The sequence below is a fragment of the Cygnus olor genome, chromosome 12, assembly GCF_009769625.2.
Source record: "Cygnus olor isolate bCygOlo1 chromosome 12, bCygOlo1.pri.v2, whole genome shotgun sequence".
Classification (NCBI taxonomy): domain Eukaryota; kingdom Metazoa; phylum Chordata; class Aves; order Anseriformes; family Anatidae; genus Cygnus; species Cygnus olor.
This window is the reverse complement of record NC_049180.1, coordinates 1,076,385-1,089,411: the sequence shown is the minus strand read 5'-3', so window position 1 is coordinate 1,089,411 and position 13,027 is coordinate 1,076,385. Positions and strand designations below refer to the sequence as shown.

At 37.8% G+C, this 13,027-nt stretch overlaps 1 protein-coding gene across 8 annotated transcripts in view; it reads left to right on the top strand.

Moving 5' to 3' along the window:
* The window catches only part of NFAT5 (nuclear factor of activated T cells 5), a 58,216-nt gene that overhangs the window by 30,796 nt on the left and 14,393 nt on the right, over positions 1–13,027 (top strand). For 7 of the 8 annotated variants that reach the window (XM_040571708.1, XM_040571707.1, XM_040571714.1 and 4 more), the window contains 7 exons: positions 2,893–3,085; positions 5,437–5,627; positions 6,902–7,074; positions 8,918–9,052; positions 9,223–9,275; positions 11,279–11,411; positions 12,036–12,116. In XM_040571708.1, coding sequence (XP_040427642.1) covers positions 2,893–3,085; positions 5,437–5,627; positions 6,902–7,074; positions 8,918–9,052; positions 9,223–9,275; positions 11,279–11,411; positions 12,036–12,116 — 959 coding nt within the window. The remainder of the gene's footprint in view (positions 1–2,892; positions 3,086–5,436; positions 5,628–6,901; positions 7,075–8,917; positions 9,053–9,222; positions 9,276–11,278; positions 11,412–12,035; positions 12,117–13,027) is intronic. The other variant, XM_040571710.1, reaches the window with a different exon arrangement.

The following is a 13,027-nucleotide window of genomic DNA, read 5'->3' as shown; positions in this document are numbered from 1 at the left end:
GATTGAACTACAGCAAAATCCTATGTAATAGAGTTGTCCTTTTAAATAAGAGCTTTGCAATAAGAAATATCTAAGGTATTAGAAAAGCTAATTCTATAGTTAGAATATAGAAATTTAGTATTACAACTCTAGATTACAGACAACTCCAAGTTATAGTAGTGTCACTTAAATTTTTGTTAAGTTTTGCAGCCTGATGGAGTTCAGCCAAGCAAGGTCATTTACTTCTGGCTTTAAGAAAAAAGCAAGGAAAGAACACTTGGTAATTTGTGATGCGGAAATAGTTTGTCTTAAAAGAGACTTGTAGTTGGTTTTCAGAGATAGAAAAAAGAATTTATTCCCGTGGAAACCCTTAGCATTTCTGAAAGCCTTTTAAAAACAGATGAATTGATTTAGAGCAAAGATTCTCAGCTTTCAGTCATGCTTGGTCTCGCTTTCACTTTCAGGCCTTCACTTGGAACAGCCCTGATGCAAGTGCAGGACCAAACAAAAGTTAACTCATGAAATCTATTTTAAGAGAATCGTGGGTTTTGCCATTTATGTTTTTGTTCTAGAAAAGAAGTGCCAGCTTTGAGACATTGTCTGGTAACAATTAAGCTAATAAATAAAGGGGTGTGTGTGAGAGAGAAATATTTTTATTATTTGTATGTGCATGGCTACTAGAATTATATTTTGACTAAATTAAACGGATGTGTAAATGATAAGTCCTCATAATTTGAGAGGGAAGCACTGAGAAATTCTGGTGAAGTCTTTAAAATTACTTTCATGTTCATCTAATCTGACTGAAAATAACAATTACTTCAAGTTTCTAAAGGCAAGATTTTCCAAATAATTTTTAGGTGTCATCTCTTTAGATAAATACTACAATGTGTAAAATGTCAGTGTGTTGACAATGAACTTGGGTTTTAAGAGTGAAGTAATTTCAGGAAAACACAAAGATGTGCTGGAGAGGCCAAAGTGTCAATGTCCCCCTGGTAAAACTGTATTTTGAGCGTTAAAAGTGAATTTCATTTTAATGGCTGCCTCTCTGACTTTACCCTTCAAAATCTTGTACTTTAGTTCTCTGTATTAATTTGTTTAGCTGGAATTCCCAAGTATGAGAAGGTCAGAATATGCAATCCACCTGCTGCATTAATTCCAGTGAAATTACAGTCGCAGCCTGCCTGATGGAGGTGAAGGAAGCATGGGTTCTGAATAACGGGGTTGTGTGGTTGTGGCTGAAGTTGCTCTTTGAAATTCCTTTTCAGATTCCCTGTGGGATGCTAATAGACTTTAGTCAAGTAATTTAAAATTCTGAATAAGAACAAAGAGAAGGCATTGACTGAAAGTTCGTAAATGTATTCCTCTTTAATTACTGGTCCATTGGAGTAATGTCCTGACAGGAAGTACAGAGGAAGTGATAATCTAACAGGCTTAAATTCAAGCACTGCTTTTGCTTAACTTGTACAGAAGCAAAGAGCATAGTGGTGTTAATTGCAGTTTATTTAGTGTATTGCAGGTTTTGTATGTGCTAGTTGAAGAAGACACGTTCCTTTTATTTTCCTAAAATATGGCATATTTTTACATGGCTTTTTTCTTCTCAACCAGCCTGTTAACCTTGACTATGGCTGAGTAACCAGGACTTCTGGACATGGTGTTAGTGCATGTTTTTATAACCTCCAGACTGCCCCATCGCCGCTACTGGCTGATGCAGGCCGTGAGACAAGCCTGAGGCTGCGAGCAGTAGGCTCGCTGGGTGCTGACACACGTAACCATCAGTAGCCCTCAGGAACAGGGAGAAAAATGAAATTCAAGTGCAGCACGAACCTCATAACAGCTCACCAACGTACATCGCAACCCTGTGTTACTTGTATTAAAAACTTTGGAAGGTTTAGCGGAAGTAAGAGCATGACAGCTGGGACCTGGATAAATTCTGCATGTTGCACATTGAAACAGGATTCTTTTTTTTGTTTGTTTTTTAGCAGATCACAACTGTGATTTAAAACTGCTTTTTTCAGTCTTTAACAGTTAAAAGCTACTTTCTGGTAGATCAAAAAAAAAAAAGGAATTTACATTCTGCATAAACTCATCGAGCTCTTTCTGCTTGTCCCATTTGCTGTGACATGTTTACATTTGTTAATGTTAGATGGGTTTGATGGACTTCAGGATAATTATAGAAACCTGCTCTGTACAGGATCAAGCGTTATCTCCCCTTGTGCTTTAAAGAATTGACCACGTAACATTATACTTTGGAGGGCTTCTTTATTCAGCTTTTAATTATGGAACTGATCACAAGTACAGTACATCTTGAGGTATGCACCTGGAAAGAAACAGTCTTTTTGCATATACTGCAACTTTAAAATTTGTGCAGTTTTGTCAGAGCCTTTTACAACAATGAATCTGTTTTTAACATAAATTTATCAATTTTGACGGAAACTGGTATTTGAGTTTGCATGGATGTACATGTTTAGGAGGAGACAGGCATGAGGCTGTTTTCCTATTTAAAGAAGTATCATTTAACCTTAAATCCATTCGGCGTGTGTGTTACATACATATATTTTTAACAGAAGTGAAGCAGTTTATTCCAATAATACTAAGCTGCATCATATACTTTGAGAACAGCAGGTTGTAAGGCTTCTATTTGTTAACGCAGTTTAATGCTAATTGCTTTTCCCTTCCTTTATGTTTACTCTATGAAAAGCAGTTGCACTGGATGGAAGAGGCAGGGAAGCACCATTCCTCTTCATCCTGCAGGTTTCGTTCTCTGTGAGAAAGAGAATTCCCATGTTTGCTCACAACCGTGCATCTTCTGTACATTAATACACGCTCCTTACTTTTGTAGCTTTTGTGTGATTTCATTTGTTTTTATTGGCGAGCTGCTTATAACGTCTTTAATGGTCTGCTTTGACTTCTCAGAGCACCAGAGAGCCAGAAAGGAGCTGGAGGGAAGAAGACCCCAATGTTGTGTGGTCAGTATCCAACTAAAAGTGAGGGGAAGGAGCTGAAGATAGTGGTACAGCCGGAAACCCAGCACAGGGCTCGTTATCTGACTGAAGGCAGCCGAGGCTCAGTGAAAGACCGGACACAGCAAGGTTTTCCAACTGTAAAGGTAGGCTGTTCAGTATCAGGTGATACGGGGATTCCTTTCCAAGCGATACTTTAGTAGAATGGGAACTGGTCCAGTTCAGATAAGACCTAGAATTTCTACTTTTAGCGGAAGGGGAAGAGACCTTGCAATCTCTTTACTGCAAAGGCTGTAGAACTGTACTGTCTCTCTTCTTTTGAGTACAAAGACATCTATCTGCATTACAAAATTACAGGAGGCAGGAAATGTTATGTCAAGGCAATGATACCTCATCTGTGATGCATATCCTGTTAGACTCACAATTAGGTGAACTGTGTGTGAAGAGGTAGACATTTGAAGCATACAAAAGTAGGAGAGCAAAGTGCTGTAACTGTTCAATGGCTGATGATAGTGGGTCGTCATTATGTCTTACTGGTAAGAATATAAAACTAGGTTTCGTTCCAAAAGACATGTAAAAGGTGGTTTGTTTTTTTTAATGAGAAGTATCAGAATCCACATACTCAGTACCTGTTTTTCAAGCAGAGTCACGAAGATCTGTTAGCTGAGGTATATGTTATGGATCTTACTGCTCATTGTTAGCAGTAGAGTGAAGCATGTGTGGATTAGTAGAACTGGGGAATGGGGGAAGAGAAAAGGAAGCAGTTGTATGCACGCTTAACAGATGCAGCCTGTTTCCTGTATGGACTTTGGTACCCGTAAGTTTAAGTGGTGTTGGTCACTTGCTCTGAGGCAGGGATGCACGGCACAGAGGCCTGAATGATGCCTTTAATCCTTCTGATCAAGGGCAAAGATCTGGATAAGAGAAGATGCAGTCAGCAGTTCAGGCAGTTCAAGAGGCCTTGCATAGCTGATTTCTCCAGCAAGCATTGTTTCTTTCTATGTCTTGCTTTATTTGAGGGGAGCTGATACAATTTGCCTTACTCAAAGAGGGGAAAAGTTGCTCATGATCAGGCTTGCTAGGTTGCTGAGGAGGGCGTTGCTGTGGGTTCCTCAGGGGATGAGGACCAAAGCCCAGATGAAGAGGAAGAGCTACAAATGGAGGAGAAACATGTGGAAGAAGGTTACAGAGAGGTCTTTCACATTCCTGCTCAAGAGGGAGAACATTCACAGTTTGTCTGCTGATGTACAGAATGTGAATTTGCAGGTCCTTCTGTAATGCGGTACTTGGAGATAAGCAGAAGAACTGATGTCAAATATCACAAAAGTTGCACTGATCACAGTATGATTGTGACAGTGGGCACCAAAATGAATACAGGCCAGCATTGCGCGCTCCTTGGAAATAAGGCAAATAGCATCCTGGCTGTACTGCGAGGATGGTGGCCAGCAGGCAAAGCAAGCAGACAACCACATTTGTTACCATACCAAAAAAACCCAAACATTTCCTCTAATACTTTTTTTTTAGTTATTCCACTTTGAGAAAGCAGCAAAGCAGTTCAGACCAGGCTGATTTATCAGGTCCACAAAGGAACACTTGTTTTCAATGCAAGCCTTAATAATTTGTGCTGACAGAGTATAGAAATATACTTATCTCTGAAGTCCAGTTCAACAGCATTGCAAGCATCTCCAACGCTTTACTCGGTCCTCTTCAGTAATGCAGAAGTCCAGTAAAGTTTCCTAAGAAAAGAATCCATTCATATACTCCTGTTGCTATGGTGATTTAGTGCTCATTTATGTGGATTTTCTTAATGGGCCTTTGTTCATGTGAACTTCCTTTTAATTCCTTTTCCAGTTCCCTTTAGCACCCATCAGAGAAAATTTTCTGTTTGGAAGAGTTTCATGTTACTGAATGCCTGGAAGCCCAAGCTTGCTTTACCAGTAGGCAAACGAGTTCCTACCCTGCATACATAAGTCTAATTGAGTTGGACAGTCAAAATGAGTCAGTGGATCTTCAGGAAATCTGAGCTAAGGGTAGGGAAAAAAAACAAAACAAGTACACAAAGGCCAAGAGTTTTTTTTTTGTTGTATGTTTGCTTGGTTTCATACTTCCTAGTATCCCACCTACCTGCTGTAACCTAGTGGCTCCTTTTGGATGTGAGGGGCATACTGTGATCTTAGTAGTATTTCTAATTCTTTTGCAAACCAGCTAAGAACTCCAAAATTAACTATGTGTATATATATATGTGTATATATATTAATTTCAACCATGTGTTAAATGACATATTTGTCTTTCAATAGATGAGCAAATGACAAAAGATTAAAAACATTAATTACCTTTTGTTTATAAACTAGATTAAAAAAAATCATGCTTCCCTAGGATTGTTTCCAGCAACATTAGGAGCAGATTTGCTTCAAGTTCAGCTGCATAAAATATTCCTGATTTTAATTGAAAGGCATTGCTGGTCAGTCAAAATACGATTCGTGCTGCTGTGTTTCAGCTGGAAGGTCACAACGAGCCGGTGGTGCTGCAGGTATTCGTGGGCAATGACTCTGGCCGAGTGAAACCACACGGGTTCTACCAGGCCTGCAGAGTTACTGGGCGAAACACTACTCCCTGTAAAGAAGTGGATATCGAGGGGACTACTGTTATTGAGGTTGGACTGGACCCTAGCAACAATATGACACTTGCGTGAGTAGCTATTTTAATTATATATATTTTTTAATTTATTAGCTTGTTTTCAGAAACTGGCTTTCCTCTTTCAGTTAGGTTGTTTAGTATCTCAGCACGTCAGGCTCTTTGTGAAGCTACATGAGTAATAAACTTCTAAATCCATGTTCTCAGCTTATTATGCTTAATGCTTAATCTCATCCTTTTCTATAGCTTTTTCAATGAACTTCGTTGTATTGGAGTTTTATGTACTGTTTAAAGAATAATGCACATATTCAAGCATTACATGAACTATGAAGTCGTCACTGCTTCCATTGATTGTCTCTTCTAGCAAGTATGAAATGGCTAATCAGAAGAGGGAGGGCGAATGTTGGGATCTTCAGATCCTTTTAGGGCCCAGAAAGGTTGGGAATAGTGGAGGCTAAATTCTGAGTTTTCTCATTTCTCTTTGTTCCATCAGACGGTCCTTTGTCATGAAAGCCTAGTGCTTTCCTATCTTTACAGAGCAATCTGGTCAAATATAGACAACGTTTTGGATACAACAGGTTTTCAGATGCATTTAAACAGTATATGGCTGTTGCTCAAAAGGGATAAGTCCAGTCTGATGGCCCTTCTTAACTGTAGCAGATTTTTGAGCAAAAGGCCTCTTGTGCCTGTGTCTTTTAGATCTCACAAGAAATTTCAGATAGAAGTGATTCCCTTAAAAGCTTTTCATATGTATTTTAAGTTATAGAAAAGGTGTGATCTTCTCAAGTATGTTTTTCAGTAGAATGTCTTTTTTCTTTTTTTTCTTTCAAATGGATATGTGGTTGTGCTTGAAAGCTGTCACTTCTTAAGAAACTTGTCTTGATGTCAACAGGAGAAGCATTTCTTCAATTTACAGTGTCTGCTTCTTAAGTGTGATTAATTCCCTTATCACACTTACCTCCATTCCCTAGCTGTTGTCCAGAGTGTTTTTGACTAGTAACTCTGCAAACCCAGAGGAATGGAAGAATAAAGACCTGTAGTGATAAACTGAATGCTTACCAGAATAATTTTATGTTGCTTTTTGTTAATTCCTAGTTCTTTCACATTCCTTCCTCCCATGATTCAGCATCCAAATTAAGTAGGGATGAATTGAAAACAGGACTCTATAATGAGAGGTTATACAGAGATGTCATGTGACTAATCTAATAATATTTCTACTTCAAGAGTTCTGACTTCTTTGTGGCTTGTTTAATTGATTAGTCAAAATATTTTAAAAGAGGATGAATTTATTAAACTCTATTAAACTCTCAACTACTTTGTGTCGTTAGGGTTGATTGCGTGGGAATACTGAAGCTGAGAAATGCTGATGTTGAAGCTAGGATAGGGATTGCTGGTTCCAAGAAAAAAAGCACACGTGCCAGGCTGGTATTTCGTGTTAACATCACTCGCAAAGATGGTTCAACTTTGACTCTTCAGACGCCTTCTTCCCCAATTCTGTGCAGTAAGTATCAAACTAAAAGAATTGGTATTAGAGGACTCTGGATTTTAGTGTGACTGAAGTGGGGGGGAGACCACAATGTTGGTCTGTGATTATTTGAGTTGCTGTGGCTAAAATCAGGTGGGCTGTTTTTATTTGGAGGGGGGTGTTGAATGACTGAGTAGTATTTAAAAGTAGTTACAAATTGCCTAATCTCTTATTAAATGATTTTTTGCCTTTCAAAAGACAAGAACTTGTGTCATGATTGCTTTGAACTGATAACATGACTTTTTTGATAAAGGTTTTAATCCCTTCTGTATTGTCACTTTCATCTGCCAGCTTTCAGTGACAGAAATTACTTGCAATAAGTTAGTAAGCATGGCTCTTCCCAGATATGGGAGTACATTGAGCCCAGAGGGGGGATCTGTTCTGGTTCAGTGGAAGAATGAAACCTTTTATAGCTATTTATTAAAATGCTCTGTTTAGCACTGAGCACAGATGGCTGCATTGACTGTTCAGGTTGCACTGAACACTGTGGAAAATGAAATCAGAGGAGGCCACGGTGCATCCAAGGCTGCTTTTCTTGATATTTTTTAACAGTCAATACCTGCTGTATCAGGGCTCCTATTCGACTCCTCAGAAACTGCAGCTTTCCTGCCAGTGAAAGGATAGACTGCAAGGAGATGATTAAAAGCACGTTAGTGTCCACATCAGACACCACCATGCTGTTTCAGTGCTGTGGGCAGCAGGCAATTATATATATAATAATTATATGATTGTATATATCCATAGATATTTATATGATTTTATATATTCAGCTACAGGCTGATTAGCAGCTGTGCTGCATATGCAGCCCGACTCTTTCCCAGTGCTGTGCTCTCACCAAGAATCCCTTTGCCCAACCAAAGGAATGTCATTGCTGATGCACGGGCAGACTCTCCTGCTCTCTTTGGCCATGTTCCATGCTTTAGGCAATAGTTTGACATTTTGGGGTAGTCTTCTTGAAAGATCAGCTTGAGGTATTCGTGTCCCTCATTTTTTCTCCCACCTGACATTTTTTGCTAAATTGTTCTTTTCAGTGTTTTTTTTTTTTTTTTTAACGGTGGTATTCTGATTTTATGCATTTATGTTGTTGAGAAATACTTCACTAGAAATATGGTTGTCTCTGTAGCTCCATTCCAGTCAGGGTAGCACCGTAGTACCTGTTACTAGTTAATTTTCAGATGTAAGGAAAAAAAAAACTAGAAAATCTCCAAAGATGATTTTTCTATAATTTCTTGTGTTACTAGGTTACTGGGTAAAGATACAATTATTTAAATTATAGCAGCAGGGGGAATTGAATACATGTGGTGTTCTCTTAAACACGTAACAATCCAAAACTTGAGTTGTGAATAGAAACTGAGAGTTTAAGATAAAATCATAGAACGGCTTGGGTTGGCAGGATCCACTGCATCTGCTCCACTAGTTCAGAGGATAGCAATTGCTGTACTCCTCAAGTGCAGAGATGTGGCTCTAGCGAGGACTTATATTAGCTGACGTATGTAGTTCTTGAAAGTAGCTCAAACACTGAAAGTTTTGTTTTGAAGATTTAATAAATGCAGGAGAAAAGGGAAAAGATTACTAGTGGGTCATTTACCTAAGTGTGATTTTTTTTAAGAGGATCATTACATTTAGCAAAGAAGTGATGTGTATATATACATATATAATTTTTTTTGTCACAAATCATGAAGTAAAGGAAGAAATTTAGGAATTATTTTGTTCTTTCCTGTAAGTGAAAGAAGGAAGTTGTAATCCTGTAAGTGAAAGCTCTTTGTTTTGAATATTAATATTTTCTTGGATTTCAAGCTATGTGTTTTTTCAATTGCAGCTCAACCAGCGGGAGTTCCAGAGATCCTAAAGAAAAGTCTGCACAGCTGTTCAGTGAAGGGTGAAGAGGAAGTTTTTCTGATTGGCAAGAACTTTCTAAAAGGAACAAAAGTGATTTTCCAGGAGAACGTTTCTGGTTAGTGTGAAAGCAATACCAGCTTGGGGTGATGAAGAGAGCATGTTTGGGTTTATGTTGTTTCATACAGTTTAGTTGTAGGGAGCAAATCAAGAAGCTGAATCAAAGGCACTAAAATAAATTGATTTATATGGATATGCAATAAATTATGCTTTTTAACTTTCATTTAGATGAAAATTCTTGGAAGGCAGAAGCTGAAATAGACATGGAATTATTTCATCAGGTACTTCTGATTATTACTTTTATTTTATTTTATTTTTTAAATTACTATTTTGCTCTTCTATAAATACCGGAAAAGACTCCTTTTTGATATCATCAAGATCTGATAGTTAGGTTTTATATCAATGTCTTGGCAACTGTGGGCCAGGACCAATGGCTTACCATGCATAAAATGCAAAGTATTATGCATAAAATGCAAGGAAACGGAGTTCAGAAAGATTTCACTTGTGCTAAAAATGCCATGTGTGGGGCTCACATTGATTAGAGATGGAAAATGTACCCAGTGTTTTTGTTTTCAGTTAGTGCTATTGAAGAAGGAAAAGGGAAAAAAGACTTTTCCAGTTTTGTTTTAAACTGATAATAAACACTTCTTCTCTAGAGGGACAGCCTCGCTGCTCTAATAGCAAGCTTCTCTTTTGGGATTGTTATTTCGCAGTCCATCGCTCTTTCCAAAGATGAGATATGAGATTCTGTTGGATCTGTACTTTTTTTTTTTACGTGATACTATTTTTCAGTTTATTAAAAAATAAAACAAAAAAGCAATATGTTCATTAAGTGCCTAAACTGGTATAGAACTGCTGTGTGGAAGAAAAGAGGTGGGAAGCAGTTGGCAACAGGCCCGACTGAACTTTTTGGATGAGTGACATTCTGTGTGTTTGACCAATCGATGTGTACATTGGAAGCTGACATGCACAGATTCTAATTAAAATCCATCTGAAATAAAGCAACCCCAGGTAGTGTGCAGAAGTACTTCTTGTATAGCTTTGTGTCAGCTGGAATAAAGCAACGTGCTATTCCGGCATGAATGTAGCACTTTGGTGCAGATCACGCTTTAAAATCTGATGTCCAGGAAATGTCATCTTTGAAATAGAAGCTACGTTAAAGCCACTTAGAGAATACAACCTGCAGTTCTATTGTGAAAATAAGAAGTGGCGTTACAGGCTTCCTGATTTACCCGGTGGCTGACTAGTTCTGACTCCTTCCAAAGGAAAATTGAATAAGCCTTCCCCTCTTCCTGTGCATTTCTATAAATAACACTCCTTTTCTTCAGATGAGTTCTTCAGTGAGTCTGGTAGGCTGTCGTTGTTGTCAGTCAGGTCTACACAAGTAGAATTTATTTTCTAATTGGGAACGCAGATAACACAGTAGGAGTGTGGTGTATGAACTTTGTGGGCGAGCACTTGCCCTTATGTGCAATTTAATTAAAAGGCCTAATACATTTTTTCTAGTATCTTTCCTATGAGATTACTATTGGGTGGGAATATATTGTATGTACGCCATAGTCTTTACACTCAGCTGAATTTTGGTTCTACTATGAAATGTTTTTCAGAATATTTGTTCATTCTTTTTCACACAACTGAGTGTCTTTATGGCTTATTGGACTGAAATTAGAGAAGTTATTGGAAGTACATGATGCCTGACAGATGTGCTCCCACCTCTGAAGGCAGTATTCCATTTTCCTTTGCTTTGTGTTTTCCTTTTCTAGTGGATGGACAGGTAGTAGGGGAGTAGATAGCCTATAGTTCACTCAGCGCTATTACTCTTGAATGATTGCAAGCATATTTTTGGTGTCTGCTCAGTGTTAAATCTGCTTAACTGTAACATGAGATTGCATCCTCTCTCCACACTGAATACAAAGGTCTGATTCAGCAGAACAGTGAAGTATCTGATTCCAGCAGAATGTTATGGCAAATGGATTGCAGTTCATTCAGGCATGTTAGGCATAAGTTTCTGTTTAAAGTACTGGACTTTATATGTTTTTCTTTTCTGCATGTTTCAGTTGAGCTGTAAGTTGAGCATCATGTGGGCAGAATATTCAAATCTCTGTTGTAGCACAAGAACTGTTGCCAACTGACTTTGCTGAACATGTAACTTGACCGTGTTTCCCCGTTTTTCTGGTGTTTTAGTAAGCTGTTTCTATATTTTGATGGATGTAGATATAATTAAGATTAATAGTAATGAAATAAATTTTCTAATATGATTTTATTTATTATTTTTGCATTGCAGAATCACCTTATTGTGAAGGTGCCACCATATCATGACCAGCAAATAACCTCAGCTGTTTCTGTGGGAATCTATGTGGTGACCAATGCTGGCCGATCACACGATGTGCAGCCATTTACATACACTCCAGATACATGTATGTAAAATAGAAAACTGGGGGAAGGAACGGACGGTTTTACCTGCTAAACCTTTAATTCCTGATTGCATAGTGTCTAGACTGTAAATAACATAAATGTTAGGTAATATGGATCTTTTTGAACTCCTCTTGTTGAGATTTGCTCTGCTGAGGAGAGCCAAGCCCTTAGATTTCATTATTCACTTATGTGACAAGTAGCTCAAATTTCAGCTGCGTGTAGGCCGCTGTTCTTAGGCATTTCTACTATGAGGTTCAAAATGAGGCTGAGTAGGGAAAAATAGTAGATAAGCTACATACTGTGCACCAAATACAAGAAAAACTATCATCAAGCTTTATCCTAAGGAATGCTGCAGTTTGACCACCTTGTGTATTTTTATTTATATATCTATATTACAATGTACAGTGCAATTGCTGAGTGGCTTTTTCATTTTTGGAAGTGAAAATGAATGATATTGTAGGCATTGCAATTATTGGTGTATTCACAAAAAAGGTTGTTTCTGTGGTTTTCAAAAAGCTTTAGTTACTTTAAGGTATAAGTAACTGTTTTAGTTTGCTTTGAGTTTTGGATTTTTTTGCTTGTTTGCTGTTTTAGCATAAGGAAGTTTTCAATGTGTTTTGCCTCAGCAGCTGGTACCCTGAACGTTAAAGTGAAGAAGGAAATCTCCAGCCCAGCCCAACATTGTTCTTTTGAAGAGGCTATAAAAGGTACTAAATTGATTCTTATCATTGTTGTTAATAATTTAACTATAAATTCCCACTCAAATTTTGCAGGAATGAATCAGCTGTCCGGTGGGGATAAGTATGTGCTTATAAAATCTGGCCATATTCTTACACTAATGTTTGATCTCAAATCCAGAATATTTTGCTTCATAACCGTATTCCTTTAAGTATATTGTAACGTGAGATAGTGCAGAGCAAAAACTCTGCAAAAAATAATTTTTTAAAAATGGTTGGGGTTTTTTTGTGCCTCAGGCCCTGCATTTCAGTCTTCATTCTTTGCAAGAATATTAAATGAAGAGGAGAAAAACCTAGTATGGCAGTTAATACAAAGCATTTAAAATCTATGTAGTGTTAATTTAAGCCAAAGAAAAAGTGAAAGGGAAAAAATAAAAACTCAGCACTGAAAAACCCTAACGTACCTGTCATTTTTCCTTAAAGTTATAATGGTATGGTAGTAGCAGAGACAGAGTAGAAGCTGTCCAGTGATTTTAGGATTGCTTTCAGTGCAATTCTGAGATTTGCATTTTGTCCGTGGAAGGTTTGTTATTTTGTTCTAAGGGAGCAGGTTTTTGGTTTGCCTGGATTTTAAGTGAAGTGAATTGATCCTTCCTATACTGAAATAAAGGAAGGAAATGTTTCTTAGTTGGTTGTTAAAACCATGGAGGTGTACAGAGGTTAATGGAAATTTCCATAGCCTGCTCTGGTGAAAGCAGGTTGGAAGGTAAGCAAATTAACAACATGATCACAAGTTTGATAGGAATCCATAGCTTCAGGTTAAAATCATGAAGCTCATGTTTAAAGTTAATAGTTGTATATTGGGCCTTGGCAGGGGATATATTTACAAGTTGACTTTACAACTTGTTCGGGGGGATAATACAAGATACGATGAGTTTAAA